This window comes from Quercus lobata, chromosome 3 (assembly GCF_001633185.2).
Source record: "Quercus lobata isolate SW786 chromosome 3, ValleyOak3.0 Primary Assembly, whole genome shotgun sequence".
Classification (NCBI taxonomy): domain Eukaryota; kingdom Viridiplantae; phylum Streptophyta; class Magnoliopsida; order Fagales; family Fagaceae; genus Quercus; species Quercus lobata.
Window position 1 is genome coordinate 11,431,638 of NC_044906.1, and position 23,684 is coordinate 11,455,321.

The following is a 23,684-nucleotide window of genomic DNA, read 5'->3' on the forward strand; positions in this document are numbered from 1 at the left end:
TGAGTGGTGAAAGTGGAGTTTGTAATTAGGCTTATAAAAAGGAGGTGGAGGTAGGAAAGGCCATACATTTTCAGTAGGTTGTGGAGAACCCTTATCTTTGTTTCCCCTCTTTCTCTCTATTTTTTGGTGTCAGGATTTCTCTGTTTCTCTCACCTTATCTATCTATCCCTCTTCTTCAAGAAACAAAGCCGCCTCTACCTCTGTCTCTCTCACTCTCTACTGTTTGCTTCTAATACTTTGCTTGGAGCAAACATATTCACCTCACACTACTAGTCACAACCCATTTACCAAAATGACGTCTTTTATAGGCGTCTCATCCATTTACCAAACTCCCACTCTGGAACTCTATAGAAGAACAACCCCAACAACAGCAGCCACTAAAGACAACAAGTCCCTTCTTCACTTCAACTATGTTCTCAAAGCCTATTACAACACCAACCAAACCCATAAGCCTCACCACTCTCTCAGTTTGGTTCCCTCCGCTATTGCCACTTCTAATTCCTCAGTCCTCAGTGAAGAGGCTTTCAAAGGCCTCGGTGCTCTCGATGCTTATTACGATGACGATGACGATGACAACAATAATTCTTCCGGCGCTGCTACTTCTACTTCTCCTGAGGACGACCATGAGCTCGCCGTTTCCGAACTGGGCTTGCCTCAACGCCTTGTTCAATCCCTTCACACACGTGGCATTACTCACCTCTTCCCCATTCAAGTATTTTATCCTCTCTCTCTCTCTCTCTCATTTTTTTGGTTCTCTATGCTTTAATACGTTGGCTAATTGGAAAACTCAATACCTTGAATATTCTTATTTTATTTTATTTTATTTTGTACTAGTAATTATGCTGCTGCTTATAATATCACCATATTAGGTATTTGTTTGGATAAGTTCTCAAATAGGTCTTCACTTAAGTTACAATGTTATGGGGTTTTGTTAAGGAATATGCCTTTAGGATAAGATTTATCAATATTAAGTATTCAATCATGAGCTGTAATACCACAAATTTCAATAACATAAATACTCTTGCTAACAATTCATTGTGGTTGTGTTTGTTTTTCTTCATATTTGTTCATAGTTTGATTTAATTTCATTTTTTTTTTTCAAATGCATAAAAATATCATTCAATATGCCTTATTTTTGGGCTCTTAGGGCACTCTTTAATTAGTACGTTATAGTGGCTCTTAAACCCATGACCTCACCCTCCATTTTTCCTCTTCTTTATTGGTAAGCTATACATGCGTAGAATCGGTTTTGAATCCATAATCTCACTTTCCATCAGTTCTTATGTGAGGAGGAAGTGCCATTTCAACTCATTGGCTTCTCTGACACTACTAAGGCAATTTCTTATTGGTTTGTAATATTTTTTGTATGCATATTTATTAATTTAACTTGCATATGAGCCGTTTGAGTGCCGTCCTTGGTTATCTAAACAGTTCAATTAGTTGCTGCAAAATATTTCTTTCATTCCATACTACCATTATTTGAAGTGCACTTGTGATTCTCTCATGATGTTGAACCGCTGAATATTCAATATTCTCTTTTTCCTTTTTCCTGTTTACAACTTTATATGATATTTTGTGACTACTATAGTGCACTTGACATAATAACCCACCTCTTCTTATTTCATTTCCAAGATTCTAAAATTTCTGGTTTTTCTCTTTTTCGGAAGTGAAGTTTTAGAATTTTCATGCTCAGCTGCTGTTTCCAAATGTTTGTTTGCTTTATTCGCAATGTCTATCTTTTATGCTGGATTAATTATTTCTCTTCTTCTGATAATAATTTTCTGTGCGTGTGAGTTTGTGGGTGTGTATTAAAACCAATATGATAAATACTAATTTGTTTTTTCTTCAATCATGTAGAGAGCTGTTTTAGTCCCTGCACTAGAAGGTCGAGATATCATTGCTCGTGCAAAGACTGGGACTGGGAAGACATTAGCCTTTGGGATCCCAATTATTAAACAACTTACTGAAGAGGATGAACAAAGAGGCTCTCATAGGTATTCGCATATATCATTTCTATTAAACATTACCATTTTGAAATCTGTTTTATCATTTGGTGTATTTCTTGATTTGTTTGCAGGCGGTCTGGTTCTCTTCCTAGAGTTCTGGTTCTTGCACCTACACGTGAGCTAGCAAAGCAAGTTGAAAAAGAGATTAAAGAGTCTGCACCTTATTTAAATTCTGTTTGTGTTTATGGAGGGGTTTCTTATGTGACACAGCAGAATGCACTTTCCCGTGGAGTTGATGTGGTTGTTGGAACTCCTGGTCGAATAATTGACCTGATAAATGGTGGCAGCCTCAAACTAGGGGAAGTTCAATTTTTGGTCCTTGATGAAGCTGATCAGATGCTTGCAGTTGGTTTTGAGGAGGATGTGGAAGTAATTTTAGAAAAGCTTCCATCTAAGCGCCAGAGCATGCTTTTCTCCGCCACTATGCCTGGTTGGGTGAAGAAATTGGCACGGAAATATTTGGACAATCCATTGACCATTGATTTGGTAATTTTATTTATTTTGGTTTTCTTTTCTTTTCTTTCTTAGAGAATCTCATGGGATTCTGCTTATTAGTATCTCTCTACAATGCCACCTTTTAAGGGCTGTTCACTTCATGTTGTTTACAGAAACTTGCATGTACAGTGTTACCTATTTCATGTAAAGTTCATACTGGCTTCATTATAGTGCCAGAAAGGATGAGCACTTTATGATTATTTTATATTAGAGAAAAAAAAGTGACCAGCCTCATTGTATATAATCTGATCTGGTTCATTCAGTTTACTCAGCTAGTCAATTTGAGAAAACAAATAAAATATGATGTGGTTTATTGTGCTCTCACTCTATGAAATTCATTTCTTTTTCTTTTTTTGAGGAAGGGGGGAGAGTTTTTTTTTTTTTTGGTTGGGGGGGTGGGGGGTGCTCATATTTCAAACATAATGCCTACTCTAACACTAACATTTCATAATTTAGAGTTAAAGATATGTCAATGTTGTACAGCTTATTTTGGAGTGTGAAATTGTTGGGACAAGTATATTGTTTTGTGCAATGACTACTTCATGCAAGTTTCAAGTTGTGAGATAGAAATGTCACTTTTTCAACTTCCATTCTCTCTATGGATACATTTAGGTGCTAGTTGAAAACTTTTGCTAATAGCATGTGTGACTTTTTGCTTCTGGGATTTATGTCTAGTGGCACAAGTTCCTCATCATGTATTAACTAGTTTAATGTGACATACCTCTGGTGATGCTCTAAGGTAAAAATGTTTTTAGTTTATTTTGGATTTTACTCTCGTATACATCCTGTGTACTAGGGTTATGCCCCTTTTTTGCGCTTGGATAATAGATTTCACTATTGTTTATATATGAAGAAAAAGGGTATAGAAAATCTCCATGTTTAATGTCAATATTAAAGTTGTATGGAAGTAAATTTCTAATCTTTTTTTTGTTATTTTCTTTTCTCAATAGGTTGGTGATCGAGAAGAAAAGCTTGCAGAAGGGATCAAGCTCTTTGCTCTATCAGCCACTGCAACTTCAAAGCGGACCATTCTTAGTGATCTTATAACAGTAAGAGTTGGCTGTCATATGTTAGTCTTGTTTTTCTCAGTGAAGGACAAGTCTGTGTTACATTCACTACTCTGAGGACCCCTCTTTATACTTTTTGTAAATCATTAGGCTTCTATTATCTTGTACTTTATGATTGGCAGTCATTAATAGATTTGTTTTGACTATCTGAGGCAAAACCTTCACACCTTATCATAATTTTTATCAAATTGAAGAAACAGTGAGGAACATGAGACTGGCTAGTGACATATACCAATGCTTTGAGAGACATGATTATACACTCATACTTATGTGTAGATTTGAATCCGTATTTCCATTATTCTTATCTGGTGTATTGATACCCAATAACCTAAAATATTTATGTTACTTTTGTGTAAACTTTTAATAGATAGTATTGATTCTTTTACTTGAGGGTATTCTTTTATTTATAGGTCCACTTAAATATATGTGCAAATTTTGCAACTCATTTTGTTTTTTATACTAATATCGTCTTTAGCTTTTTAGTGTATTAAAAAATATTGTTAATTTATCTTGGTGCATCATGACTATATCTCTGTGGTTTATTTTCTTCATTACAAATCTAAAGGGATCATATCATTTATAAAAACTGAGTGATATTTTAATTGTCAGGTTTATGCTAAAGGTGGGAAGACCATTGTTTTCACACAGACGAAACGTGATGCCGATGAAGTCTCAATGTCATTAACAAATAGCATAGCTTCTGAGGCATTGCATGGAGATATATCTCAGCATCAGAGGGAGAGAACATTAAATGGTTTTCGACAAGGGAAATTTACGGTGCTTGTTGCCACTGATGTTGCAGCTCGTGGACTCGATATCCCCAACGTTGATCTAGTGAGTTGATGGAATTGCTTTATGATCCATAATTAAATTCTTGTATTAATGTTGTGGATTCTGATACTATGTCCATCCTAGTATTTTAAATACCTTAAAAATAATAAATTTTTATTTATTTTTCAAAAGAAAAATAAGATATGTAATATTATATTTCTATAAAAATTAATAGTAAATGATGTCCCTTCCATTGACCTGAGATTGAAATCAAACTTCAGATTAATCAAATATGAGGTTTCACTGCATTTAGATTTTCTATTCTTTGTAATTTGTATTCTTTGAAAAGGACTATGGATTTTTATTTTCTGTGTCTATCCCTTTTCCCTTTTTTCAATAATTTTATTTTTATTTTTACTTATATAAAAAAATTTCACTGCATTTGTTCCTGAGCTTCAACTTAAGGGAATGCAACCATTGGAGATCAACTTGCTTTTCATGTTGCAATTCTTCATGCCTAATTCTAATTTGATGTTGCACCTACACTTTTTAAGAGTTTGCCTTTCATTAGAAGTTCTTTGCAACACTTTACACCTCTCTCCAATATCAAGGTCCATATTGCTCTGATGATGAATTGTAAAATCTGTTTTCACTTTTTACCCTTTCTCCAGGTTATTCACTATGAACTTCCCAATGATCCAGAGACTTTTGTGCATCGCTCTGGTCGTACCGGACGAGCAGGAAAGGAAGGTAATGCCATTCTGATGTTTACTAGTAGCCAGAGGAGAACGGTCAGATCCCTTGAGCGTGATGTGGGCTGTAAGTTTGAGTTTGTTAGTGCACCAGCTGTTGAAGAAGTTTTGGAGTCATCTGCTGAGCATGTAGTTGCTACTCTTAGTGGAGTTCATCCTGAATCTGTAGAGTTTTTCACCCCAACTGCACAAAAATTGATTGAAGAAAAGGGAATAGGCGCTCTTGCTGCTGCACTAGCACAATTGAGTGGATTCTCCCGACCTCCTTCAGCCCGATCTCTCATCAATCATGAGCAGGTAAATGATGAGATTTCTATTTTCAGATTGAAGTTAACAAGTTGTAAATGGTCTCTCATCAATAATAATCAGTTAAATCACGAGCCTTTTTTCAGTTGGAAGCTTACAAGTCCTCATAGTTTGTTGTCAGCAGTTTGTCCTCTGGAAAATTAAAAGTACTTGAGAATTGGAATGTAGATGGTTCATTCTGCCATCAGATAATGATTTACTCAACCAACTGTATGCAAAGGAAATAGTGCCTTTTTGTTTGGTTGCAAAGACATCCTTTAATGCAATTAACCCTTGTCTCATGGCCATTGCAAGCAATATTAGAAGTTTCATAATGCCAGCATCTATGGAAATTCCCAACTTATAAATTATATCTTTGAAAACATGTATGATGCAAAAGCTTAATCATATCCTTGTGTATTCTTCTTTTTATTGGCCTTAAAAATTTTATGTTGTTATTTGCAGCCTTCTATTGGGTTCTGATTATTTCATTTGATCTTGATCCTTGTATTGTAGGGATGGGTTACATTGCAACTGACTCGAGATCCAGCTTATTCTAGTAGATACCTGTCTGCTAGATCCGTCACTGGCTTTCTTTCGGATGTTTATCCAGCAGCTGCTGATGAAGTTGGAAAGATTTATATAATTGCAGATGAAAGGGTTTGTGTCTACAATGTGCTTCGCCTTTTTTGTTATAGTTTCTCTTTGTTGATGTGTTGCCTTTTGCAGTATGGGTCATTGTCTCATTACTGATGTTGCCAATGTCAGGTTCAAGGAGCAGTTTTTGATCTTCCAGAGGAAATTGCAAAGGAGTTACTGAATAGGCAAACACCACTTGGAAACACACTCTCCAAGATCACCAAGGTTGATTATTGATTTGGTCCTTTTGTCATTATAGTTGCGTTTGCCTGGTGACATATGTTGCTTCTGCTGTCTATTATTTGATTCATTTGAAGTTGTCCTATGTATTTATGTTTTCTGGTCTGTCTCTATCTTTGGGTATGAATCCCTGCATTGAACTACTGACACAGAAATGATTATTTTTTGGGACAGTTGCCTGCTCTGCAAGATGATGGGCCTGCAAGTGATTCCTATGGCAGGTTTTCTGGTAGGGATCGGAATAATAGACGAGGATCTCGAGATAGGGGAGGTTTTAGAACATCACGGGGTTGGGGCAGTGGCCGAGGCTCTGATAGTGATGATGGTTTATTTAAGAGTAGTAGTCGAAGTTTTAGATCTGACAACAGCTGGTCACGAAATTCAAAAAGCAGTGGGGATGATTGGCTAATTGGAGGTAGACGATCAAACACTAACAGGTCATCATCCCGGGACAGGTAATATCTCTTTTAAAATTTCTCTCTTTTTATGAATTCCTAAAAGAACGTATTTTTAGTTTTTGAAACTCACAAGTAATTGGCATTAAAAGTGCTAAGAAGAAACTTTTTTTTAAGTAATTTGCAATTGATTTCTGTAGTGGTGGGAGGGATGGTGGGGGTTGGAAGGAAACAGAAGGAACATTTAGTGAAGGTCCTTTTGTTTGAATAAAATAATATATAAGACAGAAGATTTCTTGTTTTTTTTTTTTTTTTTTTTTCCCCCAAGTATACAAGATACTCTTGCATGTTTACATCCTCTACATATCTGAGGCAGCAAAATAATGCCTGCATTTTTGTCTTTTGTTGACCAGTTTGGTGTTCTGTTTATTTCTGAAGGACCTTCTTTCTCAAAAGTATTCTTCCCACCTCTTAACTGTTTTGGACTTATTTCTCCAAAAACGTGGGTGATACAAATATTTAAATCAGAAATTTTCACCTAAATGAAAGCGCCATTGACTCAAATGGGGTGACAGTCTACAGTTATTGAGTTAGCTATTGATTATCTTATTTCCTGCTAAGACCCAATATAGCCTCTTAGACTTTGTTTTTGGGTTTTGTTTTTACTATCGAATTTTTGCATTTAAGTTATGGTCATACAAGGTCATAGTTGTTTCATTGTTTGTCCATCCTTGAGCGTTCAAATCTCTCTAAAACTCACTACACATTGGAATGCACATTGCAGAAGCTTTGGAGGTTCGTGTTTTAATTGTGGCCGGTCTGGGCACAGGGCATCAGAATGCCCAAGCAAGCAAGACTATTAATTGTGCCCAAGCCTACATCGGGTTTTTTTTCCTTAAGTGGGCCGGAACTCAGAAGCTGCTGCTGCTTGGAATTGTTTTGGATAATTTCTTTACATGGTATGTTCAATAGGTCCTTAGAGATTGATAGATGCTACTAAAAGTTATAGGAATCGACTTTGTACTGCTCTCTCTCTCTCTCATGTAGTGTTTTCGGTCGTTCTGTTTTAAGATTTTGTTCCGTTTAAAGTTTTTGCTAGATATGTGTAAAACTTATATCTTTATTCAATCTCTTGGCACTGATGACATTTACCAAGAATAGAGATTTCTTTTGTTGTGTTCTGCATTATTTGAATATCACCTATGTTTAAAAGTTGACAAAGAAGGATGCTAAAGATACTACAAATTTTATTATATCACTTTTACTAAATTAATGTGTCAACAATCACAAAAAGGTGATCATGACATTCTTTTTTTTTTTTTTTTTTTTTTTTTTTTTTTTTTTTTTTTTTTTTTTTTTTGCGGCTTTGCATTTTCCTTTAACAAATCATCTATGTGAGGAGTATGTCCTCTCTAAAAGAAAATATTTATGTCAGTAACAGGAGTGGGAAAAGTCATACTAGCAAAAATAAATAAAAGAAATAACATATCACAACAAATAATGGAAGATGCTCTCTCCTTTTTTACACCCAATCAAACATACCAAAAAGGTGAAACGGTGAAGGAGAATTTTTTTTTGAGAAGAAGCGAAGGCTAAAGTTGCTTATAGGCTTTACTAGGAGCATTCGCTATGTGGTGCTGTTTTGGGTTATTTTTAGCATTGCACTACACCTTATTTTTGCAGCTATATGTGCGGTGCGATGTAGTTTAGAGTTTAGCCAAAATCATAACCGCATTGTACCTTATTTTTGCAGTCACATGTGTGGTGCAGTGTATAAGATGCGATTAGAAGCCAAAATATTTTCCATATTTTGGGCTTTTCTTGTCTAGTTCAAAACTGATTTTTTTCCTTTGTTTTGGGTTAAGTTTGAAATTTTTGAGCTAGTTTTTTTTTTTATATATATATATATATATATTTTATTTTATATTTTGGGTTGACTTTCCTAATCAACACTTGCTAGGGTTATTAAACTATTAATAATATACTATTATTAAAAAATAAATATATTGATATATAGAGAGGGTGCGATGCGATTTGTGCAATTTTCTTGTTATAAAATTGCAAATTATATTGCATCATGCGGTGCAGTGTGGTTCACTGTTACTTGTGGTGCGGTGCAATTATACCTTTTCGTGAGCAGTTTTAGTACGGTTTAGTGAAACATCCATAGGCTTTACTGACTAATTCTAGTACTTAAAAAGAATTAACTAGTTGGGCTGATGATAAAATTTCAGTTATCTTTGAAAGATACTGTACTTAACTTGGCAGAAAAAATTTGGCAGGGGGAAGAGAAAAGAAAAGAACAATTCTTGTAATTAAGAGAATTTGACAATAGGAGCTTTGCAGCTCACTGATTGGCACCTCATAGTATTTTTATTGGAGGCATCTATTTTTAGATGTTATTGAAGCAAGATGCAAATTTTTCTTGATTTTAAATCACTGGATGTGGGACTCTTTTTGTGGATTAGGCAATATCTAAAATTTGATAAAAATTCATTATAAGTTCACCATCCATCAAAACAGGGAAAGATTTCACAGGAAAACCCGGTATACTCATTAACCAGTTATTTAATCATTGTTCCAAACAAATGGAAACCATAAAAGACAAACGTCCTTACTTGCAGTATCCGTATCTCTCTCATGACTTCCTCTAGCCAACTGCTGGTTTCTATCTATATTTTGCCAACATTGTTTCCCCAGCAACTTCTATAATTATTGTTACAATTATTTATTACTTCTATTGGTATCATTGCTGCTGCTGCTACTACTACTAGTACAAGAAGAGCAGAGGAAGAAGATGACTATAGGTAATAACTTATGAACCAAAAAAAAAAAGAGCACAATAAGCTTTATGTAAGTTCTGAACTAGAATAAAACATAGCACCAGTTCTACTTCTACACCATCCCCACCAACCAAGACTTAATCAAAGGTGATGCGCAAACTACTTTCTCATGTCCAATAACACAGGTTGCAAGTACATGGTCCAAGAACGGGAAAAAGCAAAAAAAAGAAAAAAAAGAAATTTAGTTTCTAGTTTCTACTTGCCAAAGAGAACGTTGATGACTGTTATAATAACCTGTCCCCGTTTGTTATTAAGAACCTCCCTCACAGCCGCCTCATTGGGTACGAATCCCTTACTCTTCATCTGCTCTACAAACTCCCTGGCCTCGTCCACCTTCTGCTCCTTAGCCAAAGCCTCAAAGACAGCGGTGTAGGTCCCTGCATTGGGTCTCATTCCTTTGCCCATCATTTCCATCACGTACTTCTTTGCATCCCCTATGTAGTTAGCATTCTTAGCAAGTCCTTTGATAAGAACGGTGTAAGTGTAGGCATTAGGGGCCACCCCAGAAGCGAGCATGCGCAGGTACACCTTCAGACACTCCTTGGGCTGGCCCGCATTGGCGTAAGCCTCGATGATGGCAGTGTGGGCCACCACGTCGGGCATGTGACCCTTGTCCTTGATTTGGGAGAAGAGTTCTAAGGCTTCATGGGTGAGTCCGTCTTTGGACAAAGCGTCGAACATCTTGACTGCATTGTTGAAGAGACCGTCTTTGGCCCTCATGTTGTGGAAGATTTCTTGCAAGTCTTTGGGGTCATTTGGCTCCTCTATGATTGGCTTCTTGTTGAAAGGGTCGTAAGGTGGTGGAGGCTTGCTGTTTTTGTCGATGGCTGTTTTTGTCGATGATATCTTCTTTGCTGTTATCCTCATCATCATCTGAATCGGGCAAAGAGAAGTTAACCTTGGTGTTGATCTTGCTGCTGGTACTGGTGGGTTCGGAGGTAAACAACCTTATATGTCTGTCAATGGAAGAAGAAAATGTTATAGATATTGGGTTTGGATTTGGAAACGTTGCTCTTAGAAAAATGCTTGTGTTGTTACGAGCTTGCGGTAGGAGTGGAGCCAAGGAATGGATAAAAGATAAGAGGAGAGAGGCGACCTGAGAATGAGAATGAGATGATCTCAATTTGAATGCTAGTGACAATGCCATTTGAGTTTCAGTTTGATGTTTGAAGGCTTCTATTGATATTGATTATGAGCATACACGCGCACACATCTTCGGGAAAGGTCTAATAAACAAGAGTAGGCCATTATGCTTTTGGGAAAAATACCATTTGAGTTCTACATTTTGGGTCACTAATTTGGTCCCTTTAAAATATTTTGTTTGTAGTTAATTTGATTTATGTTATTTTTAACTTGTAGTCAATTTTCATTAGTAAGTCCATAATAGAAACCAAATTGACAATATCAGTAAAATATAGTGGTTGAAATACTATACTTTCTCGTCCGTCTCTTTGTGTGCCACCCTTTTATGCATTTTAGGAGTGATTTGGCTTGATAATTTTGGAGAGAAATTAGGTGAGAGAAAAATCGGTATAAAAAGAGCCGAATTCAAAAGAAATTTAATGCCAAATTAGAACACCAAATTCGGTATCTACTACCACTACCAAATTTAATGTTCAATTTAATAAACATAATTTGATTTTGTAAAAACTGAATTTAGGGGAGATAAATGGTTTTGTAAAACAACTATTTGGTTGCAACATTTAATTTATATATATATATATATATATATATATAGAGAGAGAGAGAGAGAGAGAGAGAGAGAGAGAGAGAGAGAGAGAGAGAGAGAGAGAGATTAAATTCTATAAGGACGTGGTGTAAAACCCATGTTTTACCCCTCCAATCCCAACATGCCACATCATCTTAGCACATATTTAAGAATAAACACAATCACATTCAATCAATTCTAATACCCATATATAAATCCAACCAAATTGGGAATCTATCGAGATGTTATTAAGTGTGGTAGGATGTATTGAATTTTAATAAATTTTAAGTAAAATACTGATGTGGCAATCACTTATTGGATGGTGTAAAATATAGGTTTTACACCCCATCCTTATAGAATTTAATCTTATATATATATATATATATATTTTTTTTTTTTTCCTAAAGTAAAATACAATTAACATCCTTGAGATTTAGGCTAATGCCATAAAGGACCAAGACATTTCAAAACTGACAAACTTGGTCCCTAATCACCATGACAGAGAGGAGAAAAATGAGTAATGGTTTAAGGACCAAGTTGGTTAGTTTTGAAATGTCTTGGATCTGACTAGTATTAGCCTAAACCTCAAGGGTATTGACCAAGGTTTTCAGATCCGGACCATTTATTGAACTGTAAAAGGGAGAGGTTCAAGGTTTTTGAGGTCGAACCGAGGTCGAACTGGAGTCGAACCATGATGACGTCATAATTAATTTAATAATTATTTAATAAATAAATAAATATTTTAAATTAAAAATAATAGAAAATTTGACTAAAATAAGAAAATATTTAGGTACCAAAAACGTAATTTTATATAAATAAATTATATATATATATATATATATATTTTATGAAACCTATGTCTAAATTAAGCCTATGCCTTAGGCACAAATTAAACCAAGCCCATTTGAACGGTCAACTTTCCAATGAAATTTAAAAGTGGAAAACAAAAAAGAAAAAGCACTTAAAAAGAAGAAGCTAGAAGTCTACTCATTAAATAAAAGCCACTCATTAAATAATAGCCTTAATACAAAACAGAGCCCAAGAAGAAAGTGGTTGGTCAGTAAGTAGATGACAGCCAAGCATTATTACTTCACCATCTCCATCGTTTGCAAAGCAACTCTAGAGTTCTCAGTCCAGACATAGAAACTGAAACGGCAAAAAGGCAAAAAAACGCAGAAAAATTAGAGTGAAAGCGCGAGTGAGACAGAAAAGAAGAAGAAAGGCGATGCGATTTAAAGGTCTAACAGCATCACATGGCAGTTTGAAGCATCAACAATGGTGGTAAGTTCCAAAAATAAAATTCAGATCTGAATCGCAAGAATCGTCAACGGTTTTCAAACCCGGAAGGTTTGACCGCAGTTTGCACGGTTCACTGCTTTTCTTGTATAGGCTAGTTCTTGAGAGTTAAAAACCCGTATTGATGAACGGTTTCCGGTTAATTCGGTCGGACTGTACGGTCCGGTCGGGTTTCACAACCTTGGTATTGACTGTATTTTACCATTTTATTTTTTATTTTGCCATCGAAAAAGGGTAGGCTATTAGCCTATTACAATTTACACCACTTGCGATTTGCAACACTCACATGACTCATCCCCACTTCAATGCTTGCGAATTGCAGCATGTATGACTTAATATATTGCTTTCCAAAACAAGTACAAATATATGCCTAAAGACCTTACAAATAAGTGATGATAATTCAAAGAGGGCAAGATTTAGGTATAGTATTTAGGTGTAGTTTTTTAGGTTATTCGAGAGAAAATGTAGAATTTGATTTTGAGCTATTTAGCTTTGATAAAAACCGAATTTGGGGGGATGACTTTGATAAAACCGAATTAGGGGAGAGAATTTGGCTTCCATAAAGTCGAATTTGGGGAGAGAGATTTGGTAGTCAATAGCCAAATAAGGGAGAGAGAGTGAATTGGGTTTTAAATAGTTGAATTTGTTCCTTCCTAAGTGTTAGGTTCATATTTTATATGTAATTAGCTAATCCTTTGACAAGACGCACTTTACTTGTATTTGGGTAGATCTAAGTTGGGTTTAATACATCAAGAAATACGTTGTTCAAACATATCAAGTGTTAGTATTAAAAACATGAAAATTGATCCAAGAAACAAGTGAAGAAAAGTTGTTTTATTAAAACTTGACATTAAAACTTGACAGATAGCTGCTATCGAGACTAAATGGGAAGCTTAACACATAGCTCAATACAAGCTCGATCTATTGAGAATTACGATTTTAGAATTTCCAAATCTGAAATTTAGCCCATGTTGATGTATTTGTTTAGGGTTTCTTTTCTCACAACCTTAGACATATATAAGGCTTATTTTTAAGAGCCGTCAGAGACGGATACAGAGACCAAGAGTTTAATTTTCTCTGTAAGAAGCTACTGCGTTTGTACGCCATAGGGTTTTGTAATCAAGTGCTTCCTGATCTTCATTGTTAATGAAGTGAAGATCTTTGAGCCAACAACAATTATTCAAGTTGCTAGAGTTAGTCACGCATTGGGATCCATGCAAAAAGGTTGGTCACATATTGGAGATTTTTGCATCAAAGGAAAGAATGCTACTACAAGACCAAGTCCAATTGGGTATTGGAGCGAAGGTTCAACTATAGGTTGGTATTTTAGGATAGGCCAGGGTAGTGATAAGATTTCTCATACTTGTAACCGCTTAATTATTGATTAGTGGATTCTTAGGAGTGGTGACCTTAAATTCATCCGATGGAGTTTTTTCCTTGCGAAACGTTTTCCCCATTTGTCAACAAATCACTGTATTAATTTAATTTCTGCTACATTTAGTTTATTTGGTGATTTGTTATTGCCTCCATGATTTGCATGTAATTTGACCTAATTAATCAACTTGAGTAATTGAATTAATTAATCGGGGTCAAGCTATCTTTACCCAACAAATGGTATCCAAGTGGACACATTCTGATTAGGTTTTAATCTTTGCTATGTGATCCATTGACCCCTGTTGTTATGGATCGTTGACAATCTTTGATTATATCTCCTCTTTTTTATGGTATTAACTATGTATACTGGAAAGTACGCATGAGAGCCTTTTTGCTGTCTTTAGATGAAAATGTTTGGTTGGTTGTCAAGGTTGGATGGACTAAACCTATTGATCCACCCGCGTCTTGGGATGATGACAAGATCAAAGCTGCAAATTTCAATAGTAGAGCATTGAATGCCTTGTTTAGTGCTATGACTAGCGAGGAGTTTAAGAAGATCTCATCCACTGAGAGTGCAAATGAAGCATGGACAATCCTTCAAAACACTTATGAAGGTACCAAAGCTGTGAAAGACTCCAAGCTTCAAAGGCTTACCATGAGCTTTGAAGAAATCAGGATGGATGATGATGAAGTGTTTGATGAATTCTATGCCAAGCTTAAGGACATAGTAAATTTTGCCTTCAATCTAGGTGAAAAGATTCCCACGTCTAAAATTGTGAGGAATTGATTGGGAATTTGCAAACCTATGAATTAGGTTTAGTAAAGATTGGCAAGGGAAGCAAGAGCAAGAATATGGTTTTGAAAGCCAAGAATGACAAAGAAGACGAGTCATCTAAAGATGAGAACTCAAAGTTCAAATCTTACATTACCAAACAATTCAAGAAGTTCATCAAGAATGCAAACGTCAAAGCAAATGACAAGGATCGCAAACAGTCTAGATTTTCTCACTCTAAAACTCAAGAAAAATTCTAAAGAGAATCCAAAGAAGGTGGACAAAACAAGATTCTAATGGGTCCAAAATGCTATGGGTGTCAAGGGTACGGACACATGAAGCTAGAATGTCCTACCTATCTCAAGTCAGTTGGAAAAAGTAAAGCCCTAGCTACCACCTTGAGTGATATTGAACCAAAAGCAAACCCAGAGGATAGTGATCAAGAAGGGATAGTCAATGCCTTCATAGCCACTGTTGATGTGTCCAAGGAGTCCAAAGAACTGGTTGATAAGGAAGAGGAATTGATAGAGTCCAAATTTGAAGAGATGGATGAAAAAGATGATATCCATATTGCCTACTTAAAGCTTTACAAGAATTCTGAGAAGCATGAAAGGCTTTATAGGCTAGCCACAAGGAAGTTGAGTGAAGTGGAGTTGGAACGAGAAGAACTCTCCATTAAAGTTGATGAAGCAAATCAAACCATTGGAGCATTGCGTTTTGAAAACAACTTCCTAGCAGAGAAGACCAAGAAATTGGATGCTAAGCTGTTTCAAGTGAGAGCTCAATTGGAAAGGACTTCAAGTGCTAAGCTAGATGAAATGCTGAATTTCCAAAAGGCTGTATCTGATAAAACGGGTCTCAGGTATGATCACTCTCTTTCTTCTTGTAGTACTTCTTCTAGTGCTTTGAATAATGTTGTGTTTGTTTCTCCTCCTTCTAATGCTAAACTTGAGAAAATTGAGTCCAAAATTGAAAATGTGAGTGAGGTTAAGCATGATAAGGGTAAATCCATTCTGGGAGCACCACCTAAGGTTGTAGAAACTAAGCAAAGCAATCATCGCTCCACTAATAAGAAGTCTTAACCTAAGAAACCCCACTTCTGTCATCACTATGGAGCATCGGGACACACTCATCCAAATTGTTATAAGTGGCTTGTCACTCAACAAAGCAATAGTGTGTTATCTTTCAGAGGCTAAAATCAACTTCAAAACTCTTTGGCTCCTCTTGGGGAACTCTTAAAGGCTGTGATGTTCTTGACAAACTTCAATGGATTTAACCTTCCTTCATATTCTTCTCATTAGAGGTCTCAGAACAGGAAAGTTTCATCTCCCTTCAAGTCTCCTATTTGGAAGGAAAAAGTCTCCTTCAATTGATTCCATCTCTATTCTTGCATCTGTTGTGTGTTTGGTTGGTTCTTTTTGAGTAAGACTAGTCTTTATTGCTTTTTAATATATTTGTTTGTGTGTTTGTTTTGTTGTTTGGTTTCTTGCTTTCAATAAAAAAAAGGGAATTTTTTTTGAAAAAATACAAAAACAGTGGGTTTTGTGTATACTGGTATTTGTGTACCTTGGATGGCCTTTAAAACAAAGTTTCTTAACTTTGTATCATTTGTAGCTTAGATGAGTATCTTCATGCACAACTAAATAATGTAAGCTTTGTGGCTCGATTATGTGATTTGTATGATTTGGTTAATCTTTTATCATTCATATCTTTATCACTCTTTTGACGGGAAGGACTAAAAAATCCTAAGAGAAAGACATAAATAACCATCTCACCACTAAAACTCGTCAATCATAAAACATCTGTGTGCAATTTATAAAAGCCGTGCTCAATAAGGTGTAGCACTTGCACAACTAAAATAAGATGTTTGGCTTACATAATTGGGTAATTCTTTTCTTTCTTATATACGCAGGCATGATATGCTATTTTATGCTTTAAAGAAAAATATGCAAAGAATACGAAAAGCAAAAAGAGATATGCCCTTAGCACATATAGCAAAAATGCCCTGGCCATCTAAGCACGGTCATCGGGAATCGCCTGAGAAAGAGGCTTGTAATCTCTCTCCAGATCGAAGTAGCGGATACACTCGCTAGGGTAGGCACGCCCTAGCAAGTCTATACCTTCTTGAATGCTTGACTCACCCTCCAAGTCAATGATGGGCTGATGGGACCTCAAACCAGTCATCCAGTAGAAATCATGAGGAGTCACAGTGATTTCCCTCTCAGTAATGTGGAAAGTGTGGGTAGCGTCCCTAACAAGGAGAATACTTTTCTCCACGTTCACCTGCTATTTACATAGGAACATAATAAAAATTTAGTATGATGCTCATTTGTGTGTATGCTTTTTGCTGAAGTCAAATATTATATGAAAATTTGGCATTACCTTACACAGGAAAAGAATAAAAATACAGTATGATGCTCATATGAGTATGCTTTTTGGTGAAGTCAAATATTTTATGAAAATTTTGCATTACCTTCATTATTTGGACATTTGACATAAAGCTCCTTGAATCTTTACCATGCTCCAACAACTTCAAAGCTTCAAATATTTCCCAAAAGTAATTCACTCGCAGCCTACTTCCATTTATGTTGTTCAAGTCCCCCTGATCTACCACCAAAGAAAGGTTTGAAGGTACAGGCTTACAATTACAACTATCTTGATCATAAGTGCCTAAAGAAAGCACTTCATTGCCAGAGTTAGTTGCTTCAACTTCATATGTCTCAGTTTGACCTTGTGATGCTTTCACCGTCTCTGGAAAAAAGACTTTTAACATGTCCTCCCTACACTGCTTTACCCTCATGTCCACAAAAATGGCATCCAGACATAGAAACCTTGAGCAATTTCCTCCCAACTCACAATTACAAGAGGATTGTGAATCTTTTTAAATGCTTCAGCTAGCACATCCACATTTATCTGTTTCTGTCTTCTTTGAAGGACATCATAAAATTCCCATGGAAGTTGCTCAGTAATATAGCTCCTACCAAGCAATGCAAAAAGAAATTCCAAAAATTCCCCAGAATTCAGATGAACTAAACATATAATAGAAACCAATCTCAATACCAGCAGTGGATAGTAGTCCTTCACAGTTATATTAGACCTTCTGATCCAATCCATCGTATCATTCTTATCATAAAGAAGCTGCTGAACAACATTGACAATAAACTCAAAGATAACATGGGGTGGTCTCACTTGAGCCACTAAAGTGGAATTTGGGTTGGTATCTGCGTCTTGATAGATAAACCATTCAGAAAAAGAAGACTTCGAAGTGATAAAGTATCCCTGGAAGTAAGATGCCAAGATTAGGAGGCGCTCAATAAGATATAAGAAACAACCAGGTGAAATATAGTCAACTTCTCTCCAGTTTGCATTGTAAGTATACATCAAAGCTTCTTGTAGCTTCAGCAGCACGCACAATTCTCTTGGAGATTCACAATTATTGTCAGTTAAAGTACCTTGAGGAAATTCTGGTCCCATATTCCCACAGAGAACCTGAACAAATGTCTTCCATGGTGGATTTCCATAAGTCCCATCAAACCTTTTCAATATCTTATTATATAAATCATTGTTTATCCCACCCAATCCAAGAGTTATCACTACAACTCTTCCAATTTGCCTGTATGTCTTCTTACCCTTCAAGTTGATGTTCAATTATGACCTATTCTAGTAAATTCCTTGAAACCTCAGTTTGTCTCAGAGAAAACATGTTCTCTGCCAATGATTTCCGCCAATCTAGGGGAAATATATAGCCAAAAAAAGAATTATTACAAAGTTCAACAAATCTCTGCAATATCATATTGTTGTAGTGACTACGGTTCAGATATTCGGATTCCAAAAGAAACTTTGCAACCTCATTGATATACGTAAGAGATCTACTTTGGCAAAATAGGGAAAGGGAATTCTTCAATGAGAAATTGTAAAGAGCTTCAAGATTGTCCAAAACCTTCATATCAGCACAAAGTAATTCTGAACACCAGTAACTATGAGCAGTTGCAACAAAATGTCTCACATAAATATAAACCAAATTTCCATTTCAATGAATGAATCTACTGTCCTCTCTGACCCAATCCGCATCAGAGTTGAGCAATATATAGATTGCATTAAGATTATGAAACTGCCTTCGCACTCCCAAGTAATTCAGACAAAAATCTCCATAACTTCTATATTCATTAACATCTTGAGTGTCAAGACATCTGAGATACTTGAAAATGCTCAGAATCTTATTTTTCCAAAAATTCCAAAAGTAAAATAGTGTTTCTACAGAAATTTGATTTCTAGAGATCACCTGTTCTGAATGCTTTGTCAGATCAAAAACAAAATAATCCTGCCACACATACTTTGCGGAGTTTGACTGAAGATGAGCATCTAGAATTTTTCAAGCAGAAATATTTCACCTCCAACACTATTATGTCTCTGAGAAGCATTCAAATACTTTTTTGTTATGGACTAGTTACTCTGCTCATTTGATAAAATGTCAGCCTCTGTACAAACAAAAGGATAAAAGTTTGAATCATTCTTTCCAAATGACTCGGCTTTTGCCAAAAGCTCTTGCTTCTGTGTAAACTGCTTTAGTGGCCAACCCTTGCTTCCAGGTGTCCAAAGTGAATTGTACAACACATAGAAGAGCAATAGAATGGACGCTTCTTTGACATTCCCTGCCTTCCTTAGAAGATCAACTTCATGTAGAATCTCCCCTCTCAGCTTTGCAATGCTGGCAGCCTCTAAGAAGTTTCCTGATTCTTCTTCCAACAATAGAAGCTCACCGAGGCAATCGAAAGATTTCAAAAATGTGCGCATCAAATCTATGGATTGAAAAGCTTTGACAAACTGCATCATGGATCTGCTATCTTTAAGCTCATGATGATGATGAGCACAACTCTCTAGAAACTCATGTTCGATCTTTTCTATTTCTTTTCCTCTTCTAGCCACACCAAAATCCTTAGTTGCATTATTTTTCCAATACTGAATGTACTTGAAACCCATGTTGAATAATTTTCCTTTGGTGCAAACTTCCAAACATTTTGAGAAAAAGTTGCCTCTAGCATACACCTCAGCTGCCAGTTTATAGCATCCTGCTAGACAAAAGCATTCCCCAGCTCTTTGAAGTTCATATTCCCCCACACTTTTCTAAATAAAGCCTTCCTACAATAATAAGAAGTTAAAATTAACGGTTGATATATGGGACATACTTTGTACCTAATAAATTTTCAGGGATGACATTGCAACTATTTACATTTGTGGTACAAAAATGAAATCTGTATCCAATTTTAAGAACAAACTAGTCACTAACCCGTGGGATGCACTAGATAGTTAATGATTATTAAATATCTTCACTATTCAATATTTATATTTATAATAATGAAACAAAAATATATGTATTTTGAAAAAATAACCATATGGTGTCTTTTTTATAAGATGAAACAAAGACAAACTACTTATGTTTCTACCATGTTTAAACTTTTATAAACCAAGGAACAACAAAATACAATAACTTAATGACAAAAGAAAATTTTCTAAGTTCCACGATCAAAGTTTCTCTTCAAACTAGTTTAGAGAAAAACTCTTCAAACTTCTCATATATCTCTTTTTTGGGTGTGAATTTTGAAAATCTAACCGTTGAATTTCATGTTCCTTATGTTCTTAACATGTATATCAAATTGTGTTCAAATCGGATGTTATTTACTATTTGATCAATAAACTTATTTTTAATATACAATTTTAGAGCACTCTCATCAGGTGTGCCAAATGCCAAATATTTGGCATTTGGCACACCAAACACTACTGTTCAAGGTTCATGAGGTGTGCTATATGTTCTATAATTTTAGAACATGCTACAGTACCATCTCAAATATGAGACGATACAGACACAAATGCTATTTTCGGAAAATAATTTTTTAATCAACATTTTCTCTCTCCTCTCAATATTTAATTCAATGTTTTCTCTCTCTTCTCACTGTTTTCTCTCTCCGTCTACATCTCTCGCTCTTTCTGTTCTGGTCGCTCTCTCTGTTCTAGCATGTCTCTTCGTCTACATCTCTCGCTCTCTCTGTTCTGGCCCTCTCGCCTCGCCCTCTCGCCATCATCGATCCCACAACGCCAATCTCGCCATCGCCGATCTCGCCACGCCGAGAGACAGAGACCGCCCGGCTTGCCACTGATCACGACCCACTTTGCGACGAAGAGGAACTCCAGTGTGAAGGACACGGTGGCTGGAAGTGAAGCTTCCATCAGGGATGGCGACGGAGGCGGTTTGGGATGTGGGTTTGTTTGATTTGGTGGATGGGATGCGGGTTGTTAAATTTTATAATTGATTCGGTGGATGTGGGTGCCGGTGATGGATGTGGGTTTGTTTGTTTTGGTCTCTCTGGTTGTGTTTTTTTTTTTTTTTTGAGGTGGCGTTGGTGGATGTGGGTTTGTGCCGGTGGTGGATGTCCAGTGGTGGTGTGGGTGTGCCGGTGATGGATGTGGTTTGTGCCGGTTTGGTCTCTCTGGTTGTGTTTTTTTTTTTTTTTTGAGGTGGCGTTGGTAGCCGTCGGCATTGTTGCCGGTGGTGGCCGTCGGTGTTTGTGCCGGTGGTGGTCGTTGGTGATGATGATGAAGATAGTGATAGGGATAGAGAGAATGTAATATATTATTTTAATGTATAGAATTGAAGTATAGAACATCTGATAAATGGTATGTTGTAAAATGATGTGCTAAAATGATAAAGTTGGTTTTTGGTGTGGCAAAATGGCATTTTTTTTGAAAGAGCTGATGGGAATGCTCTTAGATCACAAAAACTTGAAATTTAAACAATTTTTTGATGACATAGCAATTGATCTTTGATCTTCTTAAAATTTTGCAAGCATGATGGATATAATCAGAACATTCAATCCAACGGTTAGATTTTCAAAATTTACACTCAATATAAAGATATATGAGGAGTTTGAAGGGTTTCTCTCTAAATTAGTTTGAAGAGAAACTTTGTTCAAGTTCCACCAAGGCTTTTAGGGGGAAAAAAATCAAGTAGAGTGATACAAAAATAACATTCTATGGCACAAAGTATTCATCCAACAAAACTAAGATGTCAAACATGAGAATAAAAAAATCAAGATATTTGGGTGGCATCTATTACCTCTAGCTTTCTTTTAGCATTTACTCCATTTATAAAAACTCTAGAATCAAACATGGTGTCTAGAAGTTTTGTTCCTAATAAAATATTACACAAACACATGGGCAATAGAAGTAAAAATATGAAAAAAGATTTACAAACACATAATATTAAAGAGAAAAATATGAAAAACAAAAGTAACTACGAAGAAAAATTCATGTAAAATATACCTTGAGGCCCGAGGATGAAGAGTATGTAGAAACAAAAGAGTAGAAATGGTAGAGAGAGGGTAAATCAAATAGAGGGTTTTGGTATGGTGCTATATATATATATATATATATATATATAGTAGTGGGTCAGTTTGGTTTAAAATTCTCCATGTTGCTAAGTAGTAGTTGGTTTAAAACTTTTCAGTTTGCTGAGTAGTAATCGGTTTAAAACTCTTCTTTTGACATAATAAATAAATTAATAAAAAAATGATGTGTAAAATTGTAGGACTACCAACTTATGTGGCAAAATATTAGAAGGTCAACTAATAGTCAAACATCTTCATTTTGGTTTAAAACTCTTCATGTTGTTAAGTAATAGTTGGTTTAAAACTCCTCAGTTTACTAAGTAGTAGTTGGTTTAAAACTCTCCTTTTGACATAATAACGGTTTGGTTTAAAACTCTCTACGTTGCTAAGTAGTAGTTAGTTTAAAACTTTTCAATTTGCTGAGTAGTAGTCAGTTGAAAACTCTCATTTTGACATAATAAATAAATAAATGATGTGTAAAATTGTGGGACTAGTAATATTAGAAGGTTAACTAATAGTCAAACTTGTTCTACTACTATATATAGATATAGATAGGAGTAAGCTGCCAATGTTTTAGAGACCAAACCATCGAGAGAACCAGAAAATTGAAAAGATTTAGTACAAAGATCTAATCAGGAGGTCAATTGAATTGGATAGTTTTTTTTTTTTTTTTTTTTTTTTTTAGAAAAACTAAAAAGAAGAACAAAGAAAGAAATTTTCTAATAAAGTTCTTGAATTCCGGCCAAATAGGTTGACAACACAAATCACCCTTTGCGTTAAGTGGTAGTACCTGACGTGATTGTCTAGTTTTAAATTAGTGTATTGAAGGAGAAAAAGGAAAAACCCCAGGAAACCACACTAAGATTTCCTAAGCAATCACACCTTTGAAGGAATAGGCAATTACAACAAAATACTTTAAAAAAGCTAGAAAGATTTAATTGAACCCAATGCCCATGTTAACCTTGACAAATTATGTAAAAGTATTTATATAGACTGTTCCTAATCTTTTTCCAACAAAGATTAGGATTTGAATTTAATGCAGGGCTTAAACCTCCAACCCTAGTTGCAAAACAGATCTACTATGTAAAATTGAAGTTTTTACAAATAGAATAACCATATTCTATGTTGCTATCTCCGGTGGTACTGACTAACATGACCATATACAACTTCAAATCCACAGAATCTAATACAAGTGAACTTTGTTGAATGTGAACACCCGCTCACAACTTCAAGGACCCACTTGAAGATTCACTCCAATAACTCTTTATTAACTGGATTCAGCAACTTCACCTTGATCACCAAATCTTCGGAAACATGAACAATGATCCTTGGTTGATGCTTGGAGAGAGCTTGGAAATCTCCTATAATTTGTTTACACCACATGGCTCACAAATGTCTTGAAAAATGAACCCTAGAATTGCTTTTATTTTTTATTTTTTTTACCTTGGATTGAAAACCATGAAACCCTAACTTCATGATGGCTGATTGGAACATACTTAGAATCAATTCTGCATGAATCTTGATAGATTGAGATTAGTGATTCTCGATCAAGCATATATCAAGATTACATAAACTTGTCAACTTCTTGAGCTTCAATCTTGATCTTGTCTTGGACTTGAAATGGTCTTCAAACACGCAAAATACTCACTAAGACTCTTA

At 35.6% G+C, this 23,684-nt stretch overlaps 1 protein-coding gene and 1 pseudogene across 1 annotated transcript; one reads left to right on the plus strand and one right to left on the minus strand.

The window, feature by feature from the left end:
• The first annotated feature begins 3 nt into the window (after nucleotides 1-3).
• On the plus strand, nucleotides 4-7,844 carry LOC115979515 (DEAD-box ATP-dependent RNA helicase 3, chloroplastic). The gene is made up of 10 exons (XM_031101570.1): nucleotides 4-712; nucleotides 1,858-1,994; nucleotides 2,078-2,492; nucleotides 3,452-3,550; nucleotides 4,178-4,402; nucleotides 5,011-5,388; nucleotides 5,893-6,036; nucleotides 6,145-6,240; nucleotides 6,430-6,710; nucleotides 7,435-7,844. Exons 1-10 carry the CDS (start codon nucleotides 293-295, stop codon nucleotides 7,511-7,513), a joined length of 2,274 nt encoding a protein of 757 aa, XP_030957430.1. The 5' UTR covers nucleotides 4-292; the 3' UTR covers nucleotides 7,514-7,844.
• Nucleotides 7,845-9,479: 1,635 nt separating this feature from the next.
• Nucleotides 9,480-10,779, minus strand: LOC115981666 (annotated as a pseudogene).
• Between the last annotated feature and the right edge of the window lie 12,905 nt (nucleotides 10,780-23,684).